The sequence below is a fragment of the Rhinoraja longicauda genome, chromosome 3 (genome assembly GCF_053455715.1).
Source record: "Rhinoraja longicauda isolate Sanriku21f chromosome 3, sRhiLon1.1, whole genome shotgun sequence".
Classification (NCBI taxonomy): Eukaryota; Metazoa; Chordata; class Chondrichthyes; order Rajiformes; family Arhynchobatidae; genus Rhinoraja; species Rhinoraja longicauda.
In genome coordinates, this window is record NC_135955.1 from 41,896,406 (window position 1) to 41,920,696 (window position 24,291).

The 24,291-nt window shown below is 41.7% G+C and overlaps 1 protein-coding gene across 8 annotated transcripts in view; it reads right to left on the reverse strand.

The window, feature by feature from the left end:
• The window catches only part of LOC144591959 (sodium/potassium/calcium exchanger 2-like), a 199,148-nt gene that overhangs the window by 27,844 nt on the left and 147,013 nt on the right, over positions 1–24,291 (reverse strand). For all 8 annotated transcript variants that reach the window (XM_078396033.1, XM_078396029.1, XM_078396037.1 and 5 more), the window contains one exon: positions 2,951–3,049. In XM_078396033.1, the coding sequence (XP_078252159.1) occupies positions 2,951–3,049 (99 nt within the window). The remainder of the gene's footprint in view (positions 1–2,950; positions 3,050–24,291) is intronic.

The following is a 24,291-nucleotide window of genomic DNA, read 5'->3' on the forward strand; positions in this document are numbered from 1 at the left end:
GTCGTACACCTCTGAATATTCAGCTCCCAGCCCTGGTCCTCTTGTAGCCATGTCTCTGTAATTCCCACAACATCATACTTGCCAATATCTAACTGAGCCTCAAGCTCATCCACTTTATTTTTTATACTTCGCGCATTCAAATACAACACTTTAACCTCGGTATTCACCTCCCCTCTCACACCGGTCACTATTGACCCTGACCTTATCCCTTCTCGAACTTTCCTTCCCCTTAATTTGGGAGTATTTTGCAACTTTTCCTGTAATCACTTCCCCTTTAACTCCATCTTTATATTCCCAATTTGTCAACCCCTCCCCCCCACTATTTAATTTAAACTCCACACGTGTAGCATTAGCAAACCTGCCTGCCAGAATGCTGGTCCCCCTCCAGTTAAGGTGTAACCCGTCCCTTTTGTACAGGTCACCCCAACCCCAGAAGAGATCCCAATGGTCTATAAATCTAAATCCCTGCTCCCTGCACCAGCCTCTCAGCCATACATTCATATCCCCTATCTCCATGTTCCTGCCCTCACCAGCACAAGGTACAGGAAGCGGTACAGAGATAATCACCCTGGAAGTCCTTCTCTTCAGTCTTCTTCCTAACTCAAACATGCGATGCAGAACCTCCTTCCTCTTCCTCCCGACGTTGTATGTCCCACATGCACAACTACTTCTGGCTGTTCACCTTCCCTCTCAAGGATGTTCTGAAGTCGGTCCATGACATCTTTAACCCTGGCACCAGGGAGGCAACAGACCATCCTCGAGTCTCGCCTGCCACCACAGAATCTCCTGTTCGCACCTCGGACAATGGAGTCACCCACCACAGTGGCTCTTGCCTGACGTCGGTCTCACCGATCGAGTCTCATCGTTGGTATTGGAGCCACTAACCTGTCCTCCGTTCGGACTGGAAGCATCTTCTGCCCCGACAGCTCACAAGAGGGTGTACCTGTATTCATTCGGCACAGCCACCAGGGTCTCCTACACTCCACATGTGCTGCCCTTTTTCACAGTCAACCACCTTTGCACTTCCTGTATCCTTGGCGTGACAACCTCACTGTAGGTCCTGTCCAGGAATCTCTTGTCTTCCCAGATGGCTCTGAGGCCAACCAACTGCTTCTCCAGTTCCTCAACACGTTCACTCAGGAGCTGCACCTGGACACAATTCCTGCAGGTGTAGTTCCCAGAAGCTCCAGCGGTGTCCCTGCCTTCCCACATCCTACAGGAAGCACACTGCACCAACATGCCTGCCAGTTGTTCAGTGACAAAAATCACAAGTCAAAGTCCAAACAAGCAGAGCCTCTTTGGTCTCAGGTTTCTCGCCGAAGACTCTCGAGCCAAAGACTCACACTTTACCTCCCAAGGCACTTCACCTCCAAGGCCGCTCCCAACCTCAAATGGCTTACACTGCAGGCTTACAGTATGATCTTTCATTGGAACCTTCTTGACTAGAACCAGAGTTCAAGAAAGTGTCAGGTAAAATGCCTGCAACTTTCAGCTTGAATTTATTTTGTGTCATAGATAGTTTGAAAGTAGGGCTGATAATGGAGCAATGTACTATCAGGACGTTGATGAGCAATGGGACCATCTTCTTCTTAACTCGTGAGATTAAAGGGCTTTGAAAGCAAAAATAAAGTCTGAAATTTGCATTCAGGTGTCCAATGCATGAATGCATAATAGAAACCGGAAAGGTGGAGTGGGCAACTTACACCTGGATGCCATATCTGGGATTTTCATTCTCACTGGTGTGGTTTGCACCTTTCATCTGCTACAGAACACACTGCCTTTGTCCCCTACTTCTGTGTGGCTAAAGGAAGTCTCTGCAAACAGGCACCAGACTCGTGCTGGGAACAATTTCTAATCCAGCAATGTTTTAAATCCAGTTTCAAATAAATACCCTTTGAAGATACTGACAAAGCCTAGCTTTAAGGAAAATCAGAGAATGAATTGGGAAAAAAAGGATAGAAAATAACTGCAGTTCCACTATGTGAAAATACTGGTGCATTATTTTTCATACTAATCAGAGGGATTAACAGATTAAGGCACTTAAAGTGGAAGTTACCTCGAGTGCTGGTTTAAAAAAAATCAATTTTTCAAGAGAAGTCTCCATCTTGCCAGTATATTTTGCTCATTCCTATTTCCCCTTGAGATTGCAGTGGTGAACTACCTTTTTGAACTGCTGCAGTCTGCATAAACTCCCCAAATACTGCTGGTAGCGGGATACAGAATAACTCAGCTACAATGAAAGACCAACAGTAGGCTTCCTGCTCACTAAAACTATAGGGGGGGGGGGGGGGGTGTGTGCGTGTGCGTGTGCGCGTGCGTGTAAAACATTCAAACAAAGCTTTATGATCACACTGATTCAAAGGCTCCAGATAGAAGATCAATTGAAAACTTTAAAAGGGAAACAGATCCTTGGGAAACATGGATGTTAACAACAATGAAGAAATTAATATGTATTTTAATTTTTTTAAATAGTGAGCTTCCAAATCTAACAGAATGTAGGAGCAGGTTGGATTAGTATAATTATCTCTCTGCTTCATCAGCAAGTAAAATAAATTGTTGATGCTGGAAACCTGAAATAAAAACATTAACTTCCAGAATACTAAACAAATCAGTGAGCAAAGGTAGAAAGAGGGAGGAAAGGCTTACATTTCAGGCAAACCATATTGCTAAGACAAAATACATTACTGCACAAAATAAAATTCTGGAGTTAAATTCAAATCACGTGGCAGTAAAATCTGTACTTCACATTGGGCCATATTGCAGCACTTTGAAGGGCATTACAGTGCAAATGACAATTGTGGATTTATAAAACAACATTTACTTTACATTTGCATTCTGCTTTAGTAGAGCTGGTTAAGTAAAAGACTGGAAATAAAAGTTGTATTAAAATCAGTTTTTGTCACACATTGTGGAACAGAATTGCAACAGCACTTGGTTTGGAAAGCCTTACCCATGTGATTAGGAGTGCTATTGGGTTTCTCACCGTCATCTACATTACATTTGTTTTTGGCCAGTTTGTGAAGTATTGAAGCTCTGTGACGGAATTTACCTGCAACAAAGAGAGGGATGAGTGTTACTTGCTTCATGTTTGAAAAATCACCGCAATTAAGTGAGCCATGAATACCTCAATTTCTAATAATCTCTCCACATTTTGTACAACTGGAGAAATTTTACGAGACATTTTAACTTATACCCACAGAGACAGGAACAGAGAGTAGTTAAAACAGGACAGCTCCAATTTCCAATCCTAATTTTCCAATTGAACACAGTAGATTTCTTTGCATGCTGTCAGGACTTGGTAATAAATGCAAAATTGGGTCATATTCATACAAAGGATCTTGATTTCCCTACTTACTCACTCTGAAATGTATAGCCTCCACACTCCCCATTTCTCTAATCACAAGACCCTTACAAAAGCCTCTCCCAGCCAACTCCCAAGCAAGGGCTTGCAATTTACAGATACCACAGGTAGAATCTGTTGCTCTGAAGTCACATCCCTGCTGTCTACTGCAGTTCTCACTATATCTGCCCAAAATGGCCACACAGATGTTTGCCAAATAGGGCCAGCACTTAAAATATGCCAGTTCAGTCCTGTTAGTTTCCTGCCAGATGCAAGAATATTGTTAATTGTTCAAAACAATTATATCCCTGGAACCATACTGATTTTAATGAATAATCCAAAGAACTGATAACATTGTAATGCATTAGAAATAAATCAAAATAATCGGCCTTAATTATTTAAAAAACCCATTTTGGATTGCAGATATAATTTCCAAATCACTTGTAATATTTTAAATATTTACGCATTACTGTGGAATTGACGCATACAAATGATGAGTTTGATGGCATGAATGATGAAAGACAATTTACTTGATTTACATGGGTGAAATCTCATCACCTAGAAATTACCATTATTTCCATATTTGTTATTGAGTTTTCAAAGGTTAAATCATGATGAACGAACAATGTTTACAAAATATTATGTTCCCCTCCACCCTGTGCTGAGGGGATTCTAACAACTTGATGTCAAAGGGCTAAAATCAGTTGCAGTCGTAAAATAAACTCACCAGTTTCCCACTGCCATTCAAGAATAAATGCCAGGGGGTTAACATAGAAACTTAGAAAATAGGTGCAGGAGGAGGCTATTCGGCCCTTCGAGCCAGCACCGCCATTCATCGTGATCATGGCTGATCATCTACAATCAGTAACCCGTGCCTGCCTTCTCCCCATATCCCTTGATTCCACTAGCCCCAAGAGCTCCATCTAATTCTCTTTTAAATTCATCCAGTGAATTGGCCTCCACTGCCTTCCGTGGTGGAGAATTCCACAAATTCACAACTCTCTGGGTGAAAAAGTTTTTTCTCATCTCAGTTTTAAATGGCCTCCCCTTTATTCTTAGACTGTGGCCCCTGGTACTGGACTCCCCCTACATTGGGAACATTTTTCCTGCATCTAGTTAAGTTTTTAAGGTCTACTTAACCTCTTAAACAATTGAGCAACTGGGCTGCAGCCATTTGTAATTCTGTCTTGCTAGCTGATAAGTTTGAGGAAAGGACAAATCATTCTTGAGATCGAAGGATAATAAGTTCCACAAGACTTGGGACAGGCTTGAATCACCTGCAGCAGTCTTACCCGAGGGTTGTCGGCCTTATTTTCAAACCTCATTCCAAGACTTGAGCATATCACATGGGCCTTCGTACATGCTGAAAGAGTGCTTTGATATTTTAAGAGCCATCATTGATATTAAACTAGAATGTAATTTCCAGCTTCATTAAATGCACAAGATTACATAGAACCTTTTGAAGGAAGAAATTATCTTAATATGTTAAGAAACAGTCATGCTTCAAGAAAATTTGATGTCATGTATCTTTTGTCTGCAATGTGGCCTTGCAGTGTATTTTCCTTCATAATACAGAGTGTAAAATCAATTCTCCTTAAATTTAAGCTCCGCTCTTCCTGCAGTTGTAAAAGGTACCAAAGACACGGGGACATTTATGGATGCCCATTAATATTCCTGTAGGATGTACACAGAAACAATGCAACACAGGGAATGATATTAACATGAACAAACCTCCAAACAGAAACCATGTAGTGGTTAGATATAGAGCTCCAGGTGCTGCTCTGTGCCATTTCTGCTTTGATCCTTTTGTTCACAATAAAACCCTGACCACCATTGTGGAAGGAGGTTCAATGCCATTGGAGATACAAGGAACTGTATATGCTGGTTTACAAAACAAGGCACAAAGTGCTGGAGTAACTCAGCAGGTCAGGCAGCATCTCTGGAAAGCATGGATAGGTGACATTTCAGGTCAGGACTCATCTACAGAAAGGGTCCTGACCCAAAACATCACCTATCCATGCTCTCCAGAGATGCTGCCTGACTTGTTGAGTTAACATATAACATATAACAACTACAGCATGGAAACAGGCCTGTCCGGCCCTACCAGTCCACGCCGACCATTCTCCCTGACCTAGTCTCATCTACCTGCACTCAGACCATAACCCTCCAATCCCCTCCTATCCATATACCTATCCAATTTACTCTTAAATAATAAAATCGAGCCAGCCTCCACCACTTCCACCGGAAGCCCATTAAATACAGCCACAACCCTCTGAGTAAAGAAGTTCCCCCTCATGTTACCCCTAAACCTTTGTCCCTCAATTCTGAAGCTATGTCCCCTTGTTGGAATCTTCCCCACTCTCAAAGGGAAAAGCCTACCCACGTCAACTCTGTCCGTCCCTCTCAAAATTTAAAAAACCTCTATCAAGTCCCCCCTCAACCTTCTACGCTCCAAAGAATAAAGACCCAACCTGTTCAACCTCTCTCTGTAGCCTAAGTGCTGAAACCCAGGCAACATTCTAGTAAATCTCCTTTGTACCCTCTCCATTTTGTCGACATCCTTCCTATAATTTGGCGACCAGAACTGCACACCATACTCCAGATTCGGCCTCACCAATGCCCTATACAATTTCAACATTACATCCCAACTTCTATACTCGATGCTCTGATTTATAAAGGCAAGCATACCAAACGCCTTCTTCACCACCCTATCCACATGAGATTCCACCTTCAGGGAACAATGCACAGTTATTCCCAGATCCCTCTGTTCCACTGCATTCCTCAATTCCCTACCATTTACCCTGTACGTCCTATTTTGATTTGTCCTACCAAAATGCAGCACCTCACACTTATCAGCATTAAACTCCATCTGCCATCTTTCAGCCCACCCTTCCAAAAGGCCCAAGTCTCTCTGTAGACTTTGAAAATCTACCTCACTATCAACTACTCCACCTATCTTAGTATCATCTGCATATTTACTAATCCAATTTGCCACACCATCATCCAGATCATTAATGTAAATGACAAACAACAGTGGACCCAACACAGATCCTTGGGGCACTCCACTAGACACTCGCCTCCAACCTGACATACAATTGTCAACCGTTACCCTCTGGTATCTCCCATTCAGCCATTGTTGAATCCATCTTGCAACCTCACTATTAATACCCAACGATTTAACCTTCTTAATCAACCTTCCATGTGGAACCTTGTCAAATGCCTTACTGAAGTCCATATAGACAACATCCACAGCCTTGCCCTTATCAATTTCCCTGGTAACCTCTTCAAAAAATTCAAGAAGATTAGTCAAACATGACCTTCCAGGCACAAATCCATGTTGACTGTTTCTAATCAGGCCTTGATTATCCAAATAATTATATATATTGTCCCTAAGTATCTTTTCCATTAATTTTCCCACCACAGACGTCAAACTAATAGGTCTATAATTGCTAGGTTTACTTTTAGAACCTTTTTTAAACAAAGGCACAACATGCGCAATGTGCCAATCTTCCGGCACCATCCCTGTTTCTAATGACGTTTGAAATATTTCCGTCATAGCCCCTGCTATTTCTGCACTAACTTCCCTCAATGTCCTAGGGAATATCCTATCAGGACCTGGAGACTTATCCACTTTTATATTCTTCAAAAGTGTCCGTACCTCCTCTTCTTTAATCCTCCTAATTTCCATCACTACTCTACTTGTTTCGCTTACCTCACATAATTCAATATCCTTCTCCTCGGTAAATACCGAAGAAAAGAAATTGTTTAATATCTCCCCCATTTCTTCCGGCTCAGCACATAGCTGTCCACTCTGACTCTCTAATGGACCAATTTTATCCCTCACTATCCTTTTGCTATTGACATATCTGTAGAACCCCTTGGGGTTTACTTTTACATTACTTGCCAAAGCAGCCTCATATCTTTTTTTCGCTTTTCTAATTTCCTTTTTAAGATTCCTTTTACATTCTTTATATTCCTCAAGAACCTCATTTACTCCCTGCCGCTTATATTTATTGTATATCTCCCTCTTTTTCCGAACCAAGTGTCCAATTTCCCTGGAAAGCCACGGCTCTTTCAAATTATTATTCTTTCCTTTCCACCGAACAGGGACATAAAGACTCTGTACTCTCAAAATTTCACCTTTAAATATCCTCCATTTCTCTATTATATCCTTTTCATAAAACAACAATTTCCATCTCACTCCTTTTAAATCCTTTCTCATCTCCTCAAAATTAGCCTTTCTCCAATCCAAAATCTCAACCCTTGGTCCAGATTTGACCTTCTCCATAATGATATTGAAACTAATGGCATTATGATCACTAGACCCAAAGTGCTCCTCAACACATACCTCCATCACCTGACCCATCTCATTTCCTAACAGGAGGTCCAACACTGCCCCTTCTCTGGTAGGCACCTCTACGTATTGCTGCAAAAAACTATCCTGCACACATTTTACAAACTCCAAACCATCCAGCCCTTTAACAGAATGTGATTCCCAGTCTATATACGGAAAATTGAAATCACCCACAATCACCACTCTGTGCTTACTACTAATATCTGCTATCTCCTTACATATTTGCTCTTCCAATTCTCGTTCCCTATTTGGCGGTCTATAATAGACAATAGACAATAGACAATAGACAATAGGTGCAGGAGTAGGCCATTCAGCCCTTCGAGCCAGCACCGCCATTCAATGCGATCATGGCTGATCACTATCAATCAGTACCCCGTTCCTGCTTTCTCCCCATACCCCCTCACTCCGCTATCCTTAAGAGCTCTATCCAGCTCTCTCTTGAAAGCATCCAACGAACTGGCCTCCACTGCCTTCTGAGGCAGAGAATTCCACACCTTCACCACCCTCTGACTGAAAAAGTTCTTCCTCATCTCCGTTCTAAATGGCCTACCCCTTATTCTCAAACTGTGGCCCCTTGTTCTGGACTCCCCCAACATTGGGAACATGTTATCTGCCTCTAATGTGTCCAATCCCCTAATTATCTTATATGTTTCAATAAGATCCCCCCTCATCCTTCTAAATTCCAGTGTATACAAGCCCAATCGCTCCAGCCTTTCAACATACGACAGTCCCGCCATTCCGGGAATTAATCTAGTGAACCTACGCTGCACGCCCTCCATAGCAAGAATATCCTTCCTCAAATTTGGAGACCAAAACTGCACACAGTACTCCAGGTGCGGTCTCACCAGGGCCCGGTACAACTGTAGAAGGACCTCTTTGCTCCTATACTCAACTCCTCTTGTTACGAAGGCCAACATTCCATTGGCTTTCTTCACTGCCTGCTGAACCTGCATGCTTCCTTTCATTGACTGATGCACTAGGACACCCAGATCTCGTTGAACTCCCCCTCCTCCTAACTTGACACCATTCAGATAATAATCTGCCTTTCTATTCTTACTTCCAAAGTGAATAACCTCACACTTATCTACATTAAACTGCATCTGCCATGTATCCGCCCACTCACACAACCTGTCCAGGTCACCCTGCAGCCTTATTGCATCTTCCTCACAATTCACACTACCCCCCAACTTAGTATCATCTGCAAATTTGCTAATGGTACTTTTAATCCCTTCGTCTAAGTCATTAATGTATATCGTAAATAGCTGGGGTCCCAGCACCGAACCTTGCGGTACCCCACTGGTCACTGCCTGCCATTCCGAAAGGGACCCATTTATCCCCACTCTTTGCTTTCTGTCTGTTAACCAATTTTCTATCCATGTCAGTACCCTACCCCCAATACCATGTGCCCTAATTTTGCCCACTAATCTCCTATGTGGGACCTTGTCGAAGGCTTTCTGAAAGTCGAGGTACACCACATCCACTGACTCTCCCTTGTCAATTTTCCTAGTTACATCCTCAAAAAATTCCAGTAGATTTGTCAAGCATGATTTCCCCTTCGTAAATCCATGCTGACTCGGAACGATCCCGTTACTGCTATCCAAATGCTCAGCAATTTCGTCTTTTATAATTGACTCCAGCATTTTCCCCACCACTGATGTCAGACTAACTGGTCTATAATTACCCGTTTTCTCTCTCCCTCCTTTCTTAAAAAGTGGGATAACATTTGCTATTCTCCAATCCACAGGAACTGATCCTGAATCTATAGAACATTGAAAAATGATCTCCAATGCTTCCACTATTTCTAGAGCCACCTCCTTAAGTACTCTGGGATGCAGACCATCAGGCCCTGGGGATTTATCAGCCTTCAGTCCCATCAGTCTACCCAAAACCATTTCCTGCCTAATGTGGATTTCCTTCAGTTCCTCCATCACCCTAGGTTCTCCAGCCCCTAGAACATTTGGGAGATTGTGTGTATCTTCCTCAGTGAAGACAGATCCAAAGTAACGGTTTAACTCTTCTGCCATTTCTTTGTTCCCCATAATAAATTCCCCTGCTTCTGTCTTCAAGGGACCCACATTTGCCTTGACTATTTTTTTCCTCTTCACGTACCTAAAAAAACTTTTGCTATCCTCCTTTATATTATTGGCTAGTTTACCCTCGTACCTCATCTTTTCTCCCCGTATTGCCTTTTTAGTTAACTTTTGTTGCTCTTTAAAAGAGTCCCAATCCTCTGTCTTCCCACTCTTCTTTGCTATGTTATACTTCCTCTCCTTAATTTTTATGCTGTCCCTGACTTCCCTTGTCAGCCACAGGTGTCTCTTACTCCCCTTAGAGTCTTTCCACCTCTTTGGAATAAATTGATCCTGCAACCTCTGCATTATTCCCAGGAATACCTGCCATTGCTGTTCTACCGTCTTCCCTGCTAGGGCCTCCTTCCAATCAATTTTGGCCAGCTCCCGCCTCATGCCTCTGTAATCCCCTTTGCTATACTGCAATACCGACACTTCCGATTTTCCCTTCTGCCTTTCCATTTGCAGAGTAAAACTTATCATGTTGTGATCACTGCCTCCTAATGGCTCTTTTACCTCTAGTCCCCTTACCAGATCAGGATCATTACACAACACTAAATCCAGAATTGCCTTCTCCCTGGTAGGCTCCAGTACAAGCTGTTCTAAGAATCCATCTCGAAGGCACTCTACAAGCTCTCTTTCCTGGGGTCCATTTCCAACCTGATTTTCCCAGTCTACCTGCATGTTGAAATCTCCCATAACCACCGTAGCATTACATTTTTGACACGCCAATTTTATCTCCTGATTTAACTTGCACCCTAAGTCGAGGCTACTGTTTGGGGGCCTATAGATAACTCCCATTAGGGTCTTTTTACCCTTACAATTTCTCATTTCTATCCATACTGATTCAACATCTCCTGATTCTATGTCACCCCTTGCAAGGGAATGAATATCATTCCTTACCATCAGAGCAACCCCACCCCCTCTGCCCACCTGTCTGTCTTTTCTATACGTTGTGTACCCCTGAATATTCAGTTCCCAGCCCTGGTCCTATATACACCCCTATAAGTGTTGCTAAACCTTTCTCATTTCTGAGTTCCACCCAAACAGCCTCCTTAATCGAGCCTTCTAGTCTGTCCTGCCAAAGCACTGCTGTGATATCCTCCCTGACAAGCAATGCAACACCCCCACCTCTTGCCCCTCCGATTCTATCACATCTGAAACAATGAAATCTTGGAATATTTAATTGCCAATCGCAACCCTCCTGCAACCATGTTTCACTGATCGCCACAACATCATACTTCCAGATGTCAATCCAGGCTCTAAGCTCATCCACCTTTCTTACAATGCTCCTAGCATTAAAATATACACATTTAAGGGACCCATCATTTCTTATTCTCAGTTTATTTCTTTTCCCTTCTTTCTCTCCTACATATTGGGTCTGAGTGTTTCCCTTTTCTGCCTCCTGCCTCACACACTGCCTATTAGCTATCTGTGTTTGAGTCCCTCCCCCCAACCGTACTCTTGCACATTGTGTATATTATTCAGTGCCATTGCACCTCAATGCACTTGAAAGAGGAAAGACAGTGACAAGTCAGGCAATGTGATGACTCTTATACTAATACTTGTCCTAAAGGTAGCAGAGGCCACAAATTAACCTTCTCAGAGACCAATAACCATTTCAGGGCCTACTCATGTTATGCATTAACTATACATCACCAAGGATGACCCTGAAGTACTGCAATCAATGAAAAAAATGTGTGCCATTGCAATTATACATTCAATAACCACAGATAAATTCATTACAAGTGAACTTCAAAACCACTTCAGCCTCAACAACTCTGTTATATTGTTCCTTTCTGAATTGCAACTCAAAATTTATCTTTTATGCCTTTTCACTGCTGCTTAGGTTTCCTTCTAGTGTTTTTACCTTAGTCTTTGAGTATGAATAAATATTTATTTCCCACAAACTAGTGCCAACTACTGGCATTCATAATGCCAAACTATCTTTTCTTTTCAGCAGAGCAGTTCAATTAAACCTGTACCATCGATTTCTCTGTCAGCTGGTAATTAAAACCAGCCACAATTGGACCAATTACATATTGCAGCCAGTAACACATTTTGCTCGTTTTGCCACTGTGTACTGATTTAATTGCTGTTTTCACTTCTTTGCTGGCAAGAGTCCATTGAGGAGCTGGGCAAGAAGTGAACAAATATGAGAACTGACTTGTGCCAAATGTCATACATTTATAGCTTCACCAAGCAGCACTGGATTGTTCAGTATTGAAATCATGGGGATATAACTTTAGTAAACAATAAATCTAATTTTAACTCGTTATTTATAATAAATACTTTCCTATGTTGCTGTTACATATCATGTAATACGTCATGAAGTATTCCATAATTATATTGTAATCAATTAGAATGACATCAATTCATACTGCATTGGCTATGTTATTACTACCATAAAAATCCAATAAAATCAAATTTAATCAGATGAAGCCATTTTTGTACTCAGATTCCTGACACCCCCAACCTTTAAATTTTGTTTACTCAGATTTACTGCTTCACCAGATTTTTCTTTTCAGCCATCTATTCAGCCTAACTTTCCATTAGGAAAGGATATTTTGTGTTATTTTGTGTTATTTTGCCGAGAATCACCGTTCCTCAAGAATACGTGAAAATGTACACCACGGAGCAGACAAAGATTATGGTTAAGAAAGATGAGAGAGAAACTTTCCTTGTTTCAGATGTTTTTAAATGACCAAAGAAACATCACTAATGTGCAGGAAGAAACTGCAGATGCTGGTTTAAACTGAAGATAGGCACAAAATGCAGGAGTAACTCAGCGGGTCAGGCAGCATCTCTGGAGAGAAGGAATGGGTGGCGTTTCGGGTCAAGTCCCTTCTTCAGACTCCAGTCTATCTGTTTAAACATCACTAGTTTTTTGGCCAAGTGCTCTGGAAGACTTTGCTGCATTGCACTGGCATGCAAAGATAATAGAGGAGCAAGGTAGGCCACTCAACCCTAAAAACTGTAGTAGGTCATGGGTAAATTTCAGCGCCATTTTAGTAAGCAGATTCTGTGTGCTAGACTGGGTAGTGTTTACAACTCTAGAAACATAGAAACATAGAAACTCTCTGCGATTTCTTCGTATATAAAATGTTTGCAAACAATTATTTTTGTTCAACTTCTTGGATAAGTTGACAGTTGACATTTATAACTATTTCTTGAAGAGTTGCTGCTTCGTGATCTTTAAACTTTGGATGTTACTGATTGAATATTTGCACTAGAGATCCACTCAATCAGGCCAATTGATCATATTTAATGAACTGTTCTTCTTTGCTTTCTCTGTTAATTTTAATTTCACTCCCACGAGCTGTATCTCTTTTTGTTTCATTTTAAAAAGTCATGGAATTTAGAGATTAGGCATTTGCAAACAATAGAACTCTTACTGTATCCACAATATAATTGAAAACACATTTAACTTTATACTCAGAGCCAAGAAAATTTGAATTGGTGAATAGATTAGTTAAAAACCCTTGACAGCCACTAAAATGACCAATGCTGCCTGACGTGGTACAGAAGCATGAATCCAATTCAAATAGACACAGTGGTGGAGTAAATCACCGGGTCAGGCAGCATCTCTGCAGAAAAAGGATGGGTGACGTTTCAGGTTAGGACCCTTCTTCAGACAAGGGGGGGGGGGGGGAGGTGAAGAGCTGGAAAAATCAGGACCTGATCTTTTCATTGGTTAGCTGATATGTGAAACAGTGCAACCCTGTATATCTCGCACACAAAATGATGTAAATCTTACCATGAATGACAGAAATAAAAAGTGCTATCCTTGTTTATGAAGTTCATTTTTGAATGATTTAAAATTGAAGGGGGTTGGTGCAATATATTGCTAACCCACAAATGTGTCGTTATGAGATATTCACATTTGAAAAATCAATAAATCACAAAAAAAACAAGAAGGTGTTATTTGTTATTTGACCAACTTATCGGTTGAATATAAATATGAAATTTTTACACGTTGTAGAGTAGTGGATTAGGATCGTGTTAATGCATTTAACTAATTTTTCACAAAAGTGAGGGTTAGCACTATATTGCACCGACCCCCTCAATTATATGTTAAATTCAAAACTAAACAATGGCAGCAATGTACATTATTCATGTCTAAAGCTGGCACTTCTGTATCAGTGTAGGTATGTATGCATCACATTTTATTACACTGATATAGAATGAAAAGAATGAAAAAATATCTTGACATGTGTTCATAGTTATTTTATTCACAATATTAGGATTTCTGGAAATAAGTTTGATGTCACTGATTGCAAATGTGCATGGGTAGGCCCTAATGAAATGTATGTGAGAGAACAGTGATCATGATAGGGAGAACCATGTGCTGAGAAGTGTGTGCATGACTGATATATATATATATATATCACTGTGAGAGGCATAACGAACGGCGGGTTTTGCCTACTAAAATGGCAGACGTTCCGCTCCATTGTGTACTACATTTCAGTATACGCGATTTCGACGGAGTGGTCCAGCTCCGCTCTAAAATCTATTATCTATACCAGCATGGTCCTGTGGTCTGCCATTGTCGTTTACCCATACACCCCTGGTCTGATACGAGGGCACATTAGTGGTGGCACTGAGTGGTGGCAGGGTCTCAAACATAGTCATGGCATTATGCGGGATTGGTTGGAACAAGCCCAACCCTCAAAACTCTTTTCAAGGTATTTAAAGGCTGGCAAAGCTCCACCCCTTACTGCTGAAGCTATTGGGGTTTTCAAATGTCAAGCATTTTTAAACTATTTAAAATAAAACAAAATGGACATTACTTAAAATATAATAATCTAATATCATCAGCAAATACAAATTAGAAACATTGATTAAAGCATTAAACAAATCACCAACCATTAAACGGGAACTTCTCCAAACTAAACTAAACTAAATATCTAAACTAAACCAACCTAAACTAAATTTTTCATCAAACTTCCAAACCACATAAAAATCAACGAGGTTGCAGTTTCTGCACCAGTTCTAACCCAGGGTTGTAAATGCGAGGGAGTTTCAGCCAGTTTCACTGCTGGATTCTATGGGGGGGGGGGGGGGGGAGTGCAGTGGTGAAGGTGCTCAAATCTAACAGGTACCTACTCCAAGAAATGATAATAGTTTGATGAAGAATTGCCACCGTTTTTCAGCAAAATCCTCAGCCTCAATTTTGTTTTGCAGTGACATTAATCTTTCATGGAAACATAGAAAAATAGGTGCAGGAGTAGGCCATTCGGCCCTTTGAGCCAGCACCACCATTCAATATGATCATGGCTGATCATCTAAAATCAGTACCCCGTTCCTGCTTTCTTCCCATATCCCTTGATTCCTTTAGCCCGAAGAGCTAAATCTAGCTCTCTCTTGAAAACCCAGTGAATTGGCCTCCACTGCCTTCTGTGGCAGAGAATTCCACAGATTCATAACACTCTGGGTGAAAATGTTTTTCTTCATCTCAGTCCTAAATGGCCTGCCCCTTATTCTTAAACTGTGACCCATGGTTCTGGACTCCCCCAACATTGCGAACATTTTTGCTGCATCCAGCCTGTCCAATCCTTTAAGAATTTTATATGTTTCCATGAGATCTCCTCTCATCCTTCTAAATTCCAGTGAATACAAGCCCAGCCGACCCATTCTTTCATCATATGCCAGTCCCGCCATCCCGTTAATTCCTACTCTTTGCTTCTTGTCTGCCAACCAATTCTCTATCCATGTCAATACCCTACCCCCAATACCATGTGCTCTAATTTTGCACACTAATCTCTTGTGTGGGATCTTATCAAAGAAACATAGAAAATAGGTGCAGGAGGAGGCCTTTTGAAAGTCCAGATACACCACATCCACTGGCTCTCCTTTATCCGTTCTACTCATTACATCCTCAAAAAATTCTATAAGGTTAGTCAAGCATGATTTCCTCTTCATAAATCCATGCTGACTTTGACCTCTCCTGTCACTGCTTTCCAAATGCGCTGCTATAACATCTTTAATAATTAACTCAAGCATCTCCCCCACTACCGATGTTAGGCTAACTGGTCTACAGTTCCCCGTTTTCTCTCTCACTCCTTTCTTAAAAAGTGGAGTTACATTGGATCAGTTCCTATGGATTGGAAGACAATAGACAATATACAATAGGTGCAGGAGTAGACCATTTGGCCCTTCGAGCCAGCATCGCCATTCAATGTGATCATGGCTGATCATTCACCATCAGTACCCCTGCCCTCTCTCCATACCCCCTGACTCCGCTATCATTAAGAGCTCTATCTAACTCTCTCTTGAAAGCATCCAGAGAATTGGCCTCCACTGCCTTCTGAGGCAGAGAATTCCACAGATTTACAACTCTCTGACTGAATTTTTTTTCCTCATCTCCGTTCTAAATGGCTTACCCCTTATTCTTAAACTGTGGCCCCTGGTTCTAGACTCCCCCAACATTGGGAACATGTTTTCTGCCTCTGGCGTGTCCAATCCCTTAATAATCTTATTTGTTTTAATAAGATCCACTCTCATCCTTCTAAATTCCAGTGTATACAAGCCTAGTCGCACCAGTCCTTCAACATATGACAGTCCCGCCATTCCGGGTGGGAGGGTGGGGGAGGAGGGGTAAGGGAGGAGGAGGGGAGGAGGGGGGTGGGAGGGAGGTGGAGGGCGGAGGGAGGGGGGGGTGGGATGGGGAGGGAGGGAAGGGGGGGAGGAGGGGAGGGGAGGAGGGGAGGGGAGGAGGGGAGGGGAGGAGGGGAGGGGGGGAAGGCGAGGGTGCTGCACCAATGCAGGAGAGGCTTGGACCCGATGGGTCCACTTGGTCTAGCAGTTTATCAAGTTTTCAATTGGTGATCATTTTTAAACAGATGTTCCAGGAATATCTTTAGAGCCAAAGCAGAAACCATCACTCAACTATTCATTTTGTGGACAATCTATGGCTGCTGTGGAACACTCATAACTAAAGATGGAAAATATAAATCACAAACTGAAGGCTGTGGAAAATACTTGAAAGAAACTAAAGGAATTGCAAACGTTACTACAATAAATCAACCACAATCTGGTGGAAAAAAATTACAACATTTGAAAGGTTCAGGGAATACGTTGAAATAACTCAAGAAAATCCAAGTTCTATTTACACTCTGGGTCTGAAGAAGGGTCTCGACCCGAAACATCACCCACTCCTTCTCTCTAGAGATGCTACCTGAGTTACTCCAGCATTTTGTGTCTATCTTCTATTTGCACTCAGCAATTAACAAGTCATGGAACAGACTGCCACCATCAAAGTGAGTGCTGAACGACTGAAGGATTTAAATAAAAACCTGTAGGAGTGATGTCTGATTCACCCATGATTAAAAAGGTTCAGGCTTGAAATAAAAAACAATAGGAGAAAACTGACATCTGTAAAGCTCAGTGGGATGATTATCCTATTATTCTTAATGCAGTGATATTAAGTAATAAATGATCCCCTTTCATGCCCTTTCACTGCAAAAATATTCTTAAACATATATATATATATTAGTCACATCAGAGAGGATTAATGGAAAGATCCATTCCTAAGAACAACCAAATTAATTTTTATATTTTTCTGCATGATGAACATTGAGTGGTAAATTACCAGCGTCTAAAATTTGTTATTCCTTGGGGTGCAAAATAGATGGCAAAATGACCATCAATCACAAAATCATGCACTGTTGCCTTAAAAACCCTCTTGTTTTGGAGACACAGCACGTTAACTTCACTTCACCGTACGTAGTTGTTCTTTCTCCGAGTTGTTCTTCCTCAACAGACACTTAATTCCTTTTGCAACAAGTGGATTCAGCCCAGAAATGCCAGCAAGACATTGGCTTCCCATTCCTTAAACACCTTTCAATACTGGAAAAAGTGAGAAGGACAATTATTTTTCTTCCTGCAGTGTGATCAAGGTGCTTCCTGGGTCATCCATTGTGATTGACTATGTCTTATTTTGCTCTGGTTTCATGGATTCTGAAGCGACTGTGCAAACATTTCCACACAGGAGGTTTCTTTAGGGTGGCGGGATGGTTGGGTAGTTTGTTAGATTGTGCGCTCCATTAGATTGTGCGTTTCCATTTATGTATGGCTTCTGTATGCTCCCAAGCATGGATTTGGGAATTTCAATACTATCCAGAATGCTCCTTCACTACTTTGAGTGGTCCTGAGCCATGGATTCCAAAAAACAGTGGGGATGTTACATTTTTGCTCCAAGGAAGCTTTGAGCACATCCTTGAATCTTGTCCTCCTCATAATTGGTAATCTTTTCCCGTGACAGAACTTGAAACAGGGTGTTCATCTATGGAGCCTGGCATTGGGCGTGCAAATGTTGTAGATGCCAACGTGGTAGACTGAATGGAAGAGGTGGGCCTTTGGGCTGGAAAGAACTTTGATATTGGCTCATTTATCCTTTCAGTGAAGCGGAGGATTTTGTAGTAACAAAGTTGTTGCTATCTTACAAGGGTCTAGATGCACCTTCCATAGGTCATGAAGGTGCCAGAAGCATTTTAAGGAGCATGGATCACTGTAGCCTGGTACACCATGAGATTTGTACCACATCTGTGGTCTTGACCTTCAAATATATTTTTCCTCAGTACACCAAAAACTGTGCCAGTGCTTTTAAAATGCAGACAAATTTCTTTGTCTGCAGGAAACTTAATAGACTAAAAAGAAGCACTACCTGCAGCAGGAGTAACTCACTTCAATCCATTCCCTTGTTAAATCCAATGCCAGTGACTGGTTCATCAATACCACTGCACATCCCAAAGATGACAGGAGCAGACTCTTCTAATTTATTCACATTGAATTTAATTTCTAACTGTGTTTCTCTTATCTATCACTCTACAATACAATACGGTCCACTTTAGATTTCATGCTTTCAGAAATTGCATTGTCAGCAAAAGCAGCCAGCATTGTTTTTAAACATTCATTCATCGGATGTGGATGCCACAGGCAATGTTGGCCTTTATTGCCCACCACCAAATGCCCCTGAACTGAGGCAACAGTTAAGAGTAAACCATGTTGATGGGTCTGGATTTGCATGATGTTCACACACACAGAGTCATGCAGCCCAAAAACAGGCCATTCAGCCCACCAAACCCACACTGAACAAGCACTCATCCACACAGCTCCTACACAAATCCCATTTTGTTGGCACTTGACACTCCGATCTCGACCCTCTCATCAACCCCCTTTAGATTCCATTCAACTGGCCAGATTTGGTACGATCAGAAGATTTCAGAACGGTCCTGACCTGAAATGTCACTTAACCATGTTCTCCAGTGATGCTGCCTGATCCGGTGAGATACTTCAGCACTTTGCGTCTTTTTCAGAAGATTTCTTGCCTTGAAGGATGTTAGTGAACTGAAAGTATTCATACGATACACCAGTGATTTTAAGGCCACTGTCATTGGGACTAGCTTTTTTCTTCTAAATTCCACTGTTAATTACTTAAATTTAAACTCTGTTGTGCCATGGTGGAATTTGAAATTACATTTCTGAAACAATCGTTCAGAATTCTGACAGCTGGTTCAGCAGTGTAGCCACTATGTTCCTGCATTGTACCAGGCCACTGTTTCATGTCTTGATGGACTGGGTGCTGGAACCATTGTCGAATGCAGAGACTGGGGAGATTCTGCTGCATTTCTCTGGCCTTGGCAGAAACAAGAAAGCTGGAAGTTTCAAGCATGTGAATAACTGCCGAGCTGCAGGACGTTCTCTCCAAACCATCCTTCAGTTTTTCCTCTGCAGTGCACCATGGAAGAACTGGACGGATGCCACAAACAAAAGCACTGACCTCTGAACAACTATGCTGCAAAATGCAAAGGCACTATTGATGTGAAATGAGGCAGATGGCCATTCGGTGGATTATATCCAACAGATGATTTTCTACTCCTGGATAGAACCAGAGTACTTGACAGGAAGGACATAAATGCACGTCAGATTTGGTTTGTGATCAAAACATTTGAAGTCCATGGCTCAGTTCGGAAACTGATAGATCATGGTCAGGCTGCTGTTATATTTACACCGAGCTGATCTATCTAGCCAGCAGGCTAAAGTCTCCTTCATGAATTGTAACAACCCTCAACACTCCAGACTGCAAATAGAAAGAAGAGTGTGTAACTTATGAGGTTTCAATTCCGCAAGTCCACTCACAGCATCCACCATGTTCAGAGTACCAGCAGCAACATTTCCCAACAGGGAGAGCACAGTGAGTGAGTCCGAGAGGCAACCATGAATATTTTGCAGAGAATGAGATAAAGCATATACCATGTAAAAGGTTGAACTACAAAAGGAATCCTGGAGCCTTATTGGATTTAAATGCTCAAAATATCAAAGCATTGCACACCAGGCGTTAGAAAAGCCAAAGGAACATCAGTCTCCATTAACAAACTAAAAGACAGCACCTCTAGTACAGTACCCATTTTTGATAGCTATGAAACAACAGCCATTTAGTGCCAGTTGCAATACAAAGAAAAGCTACAGTGCTAGTACTCAGTTTTGCAGTCCGGATTATGCGGAATAACTTGGGAAAACTAAGCAGGATTAGGAAGCAGGAGAAATTGGTGAGCATTTGCCCTTTAACTGAATGTTAAAACATACTAATTAAATAGAGGAAAACGTCCACCCAAACCGTGCCAGCTTTAGTTCTCCTCTAAATTTATAAGGCTGAATGTTTAAGCAACATATTGAATGTATTAATTAAGGAGTTAACATCCACTGGAGAGCCCTTCCTGAAATTGGGATGACCTAACCAAGTTGTCATGGGGCAGGAAGTGTTGCGAATTGGCTCCATGGCAGGTCTGAAGACCATTAAATGTCTGCAGTGCTCACAGCAAATTACTTCTCTCCCCGAGGTCCACCAGGGAACTATTGCCAGCTGCAGATCTTCATAATGTGATGTTGATAGGCATCAGCGAGATGGGTATTAAGGGGCTACTGGGGCTCAGCATGAGTAAAGGATAGTTTCTACTCAGCAGGGCATAAGAGAGCCCGTGAAAGCAACACATGTCCTCTTTCACCTTTTTGATAACTGTGGGCTATCAATTCAGCAGATGGATTTGATTGTGGTTCTAACATCAAAATTAATTGTTAAAGTTTAATTTCTAATAGGTTTTCCATTTTGGTTGCGAATGGAAATTAATTTCAATTTTGTTGTAGTATGACGGGAGAAAAACTGTACACCTGAAAAGTCTCGATGCTTTGAAAAATGATCTCTGTGCACAAGTAAACTCAGCTGCAGTTACAGAATAACTGTAACACCAATGGGAGAGAAACCGCACTGATGCAAACCCAGGGTTTCTGCAGTGGCAATAGAGTCATAGAGTCATAAAGTGATACAGTGTGGAAACAGGCCCTTCGGCCCAACTTGCCGACACCGGCCAACATGTCCCAGCTACACTAGTCCCACCTGCCTGCGCTTGATCCATATCCTTCCAAACCTATCCTATCCATGTATCCGTCTAACTGTTTCTTAAACGTTGGAATAGTCCCAGCCTCAACTACCTCACAGTTTGTTCCATACACCCACCAACCTTTGTGTGAAAAAGTTACCCCTCAGAATCCTATTAAATCTTCTCCCCTTCATCTTGAACCTATGCCCTCTGGTCCTCGATTCCCCTACTCTGGGCAAGAGACTATCTGCATCTACCCGATCTATTCCTATCATGATTTTATACACCTATAAGATCACCCCCATCTTCCTGCACTGCAAAGAATAGAGACCCAGCCTACTCAACCTCTCTCTGTAGCTCACACCCTCTAGTCCTGGCAACATCCTCGTATAGTTGTGAAAGTAAAGAAATAAAGATATGAAAAGCACAAACACCAAAGAGAAGAAAATCTCTGCTTTAAGTATTTTTAAACGTTTCTACATTATATTAAATATGTTACTTAAAATTAATAGGATTAAGATCATAAGACATAGTGGCAGAATTAGGCCGTTCAGCCCATCAAGTCTGCTTCAGCTTAGAGATACAGCGTGAAAACAGGCCTTTCAGCCCACTGAGTGTGCACAGAGCAGTGTTCACCTGTATACTAGTTCTATCCTACACCCTAGAATTTCCCCCTCATCCTTCTAAACTCCAGCAAATACAGGCCCACGGGTATGAAAAGCTCCTCATACATTAACTCAATCATCCCCAGGATTATTCTTATAAATCCTCTCTGGACCCTCTCCAACACCAGCATATCCATCCCCAGATATGGATCCCAAAACTGCTCACAACATTCCAAATGTGGTCTGACCAGCACCTTAGCATTACTGACCAGCACCTTAGCCTCAGCATTACATCTTTGCTTCTATATTCCAGTCCTCTTGAAATGAATGCCAGCTCATTAAACCATCCTTTGTATTGGTTTTCTTTCCTGAGTTAGATTGTTCACTTTCCTTACTTGCAAATGGTCTTGAATTTTTTTTGGGGCTTCTCTAATGGACAGTAATAATGTTAATAATTGAGGATTTTTAAATTGTAAATTTAATCCAAAAGTATGAGACTCCATGCAAAGCAATCTTTCAGTACCTGAGAGGTTATGTGGTAATAATTAAGATTTGTTGTGTCATTAAAAATTCACTTATAATGCATCAGAACTGGGTAGTTAAAAAAAAAAGAGAACTGTTTCTCTCTCCACAAATGCTGCCCATCTGCCATATTTCCTGTATTTGGTTTTAGGTTTAGCTTTCATCCGATGTCGCATTTTGTTTTCAGAAATTGTTATGGTTGGTGCACTTATAGTTAATAGTCAATTTATGAAAAATCTTAGATATTTGCCAAGCAACTTTTGTGGTACTGAAATTGGTTGGTTGGCAAGGGAAGATATTGTTTTGTAATTGAATTATTGTTCCGACTTAATAAAAAAGAAAATATTTCTTCAATTCCTATCTTCAACCACACACCTCTCAATTCCTTTTTAAAAACTTTCTGCATGTGATTTTGCAATGAATGAAGTATTCCTTTGAAGGTAGCAAACCTAATTTGAAAGCAGAACATAAGGCGCATATACCTCCAGGTATATTGTGTCTGTGGCAGAGAACAAATTTCCAACTGTGCCTCAGTGAGGATTCTTCGATCTGACTGTTTGAGTTGCCTTGCTGTTGATTACCCCAGGTACATTCTCCAGCAATTGCCTGTACACCCGCTGTGCCCCGAAGGATCTCTAAATATTTCAAGCTGCAACTCAAATTCCTACAAATAATCTGTGGGATGCTGCAAATGTGACAGAAGGCAAGAAACAAAGTCCATTTACACAAAGTCCAGCACACCACTTACCCATCAGCAAATTTGTCCAGTCTCTAAGGATATGACTGAAAGTGTATGCTACAGAATCATTCCCCAAAATAATTCAGGCAAGGTTTCTAAATGTATGACTTCAACCCCAACAACTCAGTTGGCTCCACTACCATTGTGACTCAGTAATGTCTCCAGTTGCTTGACATTTGTACCTGTTTTTTAGTTACTGTGTATACTCAAATGTCAAAGCACCTATATCTCAGCAATACCTATTCTGTACTCTGAGAGGTGGATGCAGAAACCAAACTTTGATATTTTAGTAGTTCAGTTACCACCATCAGCAGTTTATATTCATACAATTATATCCAAATAACGTGGCAAATATCACAATGGACAATAGGTGCAGGAGTAGGCCATTCGGCCCTTCGAGCCAGCACCACCATTCAATTGATCATGGCTGATCATTCTCAGTCAGTACCCCATTCCTGCCTTCTCCCCATACCCCCTGACTCCGCTATCCTTAAGAGCTCTATCTAGCTCTCTCTTGAATGTATTCGGTGAAATGGCCCCCACTGCCTTCTGAGGCAGAGAATTCCACAGATTTACAACTCCCTGACTGAAAAAGTTTTTCCTCATCTCCGTTCTAAATGGCCTACCCCTTATTCTTAAACTATGGCCATGGTTCTGGACTCCCCCAACATTGGGAACATATTTTCTGCCTCTAACGTGTCCAAACCCTTAATAATCTTATATGTTTCGATAAGATCCCCTCTCATCCTTCGAAATTCCAGTGTATACAAGCCTAGTCGCTCCAGTCTTTCAACATATGGCAGTCCCGCCATTCCGGGAATTAACCTAGTAAACCTACGCTGCACGCCCTCAATGGCAAGAATATCCTTCCTCAAATTTGGAGACCAAAATTGCACACAGTACTCCAGGTGCCGTCTCACTAAGGCCCTGTACAACTGCAGAAGGACCTATTTGCTCCTATACTCAATTCCTCTTGTTATGAAGGCCAATATTCCATTGGCTTTCTTCACTGCCTGCTGTACCTGCATGCTTCCTTTCAGTGACTGATGCACTAGGACACCCAGATCTCGTTGTACGTCCCCTTTTCCTAACTTGACACCATTCAGATAATAATCTGCCTTCCTATTCTTACCACCAAAGTGGATAACCTCACACTTATCCACATTAAACTGCATCTGCCATGCATCCGCCCACTCACACAACCTGTCCAAGTCACCCTGAAACCTCATAGCATCTTCCTCACAGTTCACACTACCACCCAGCTTTGTATCATCTGCAAATTTA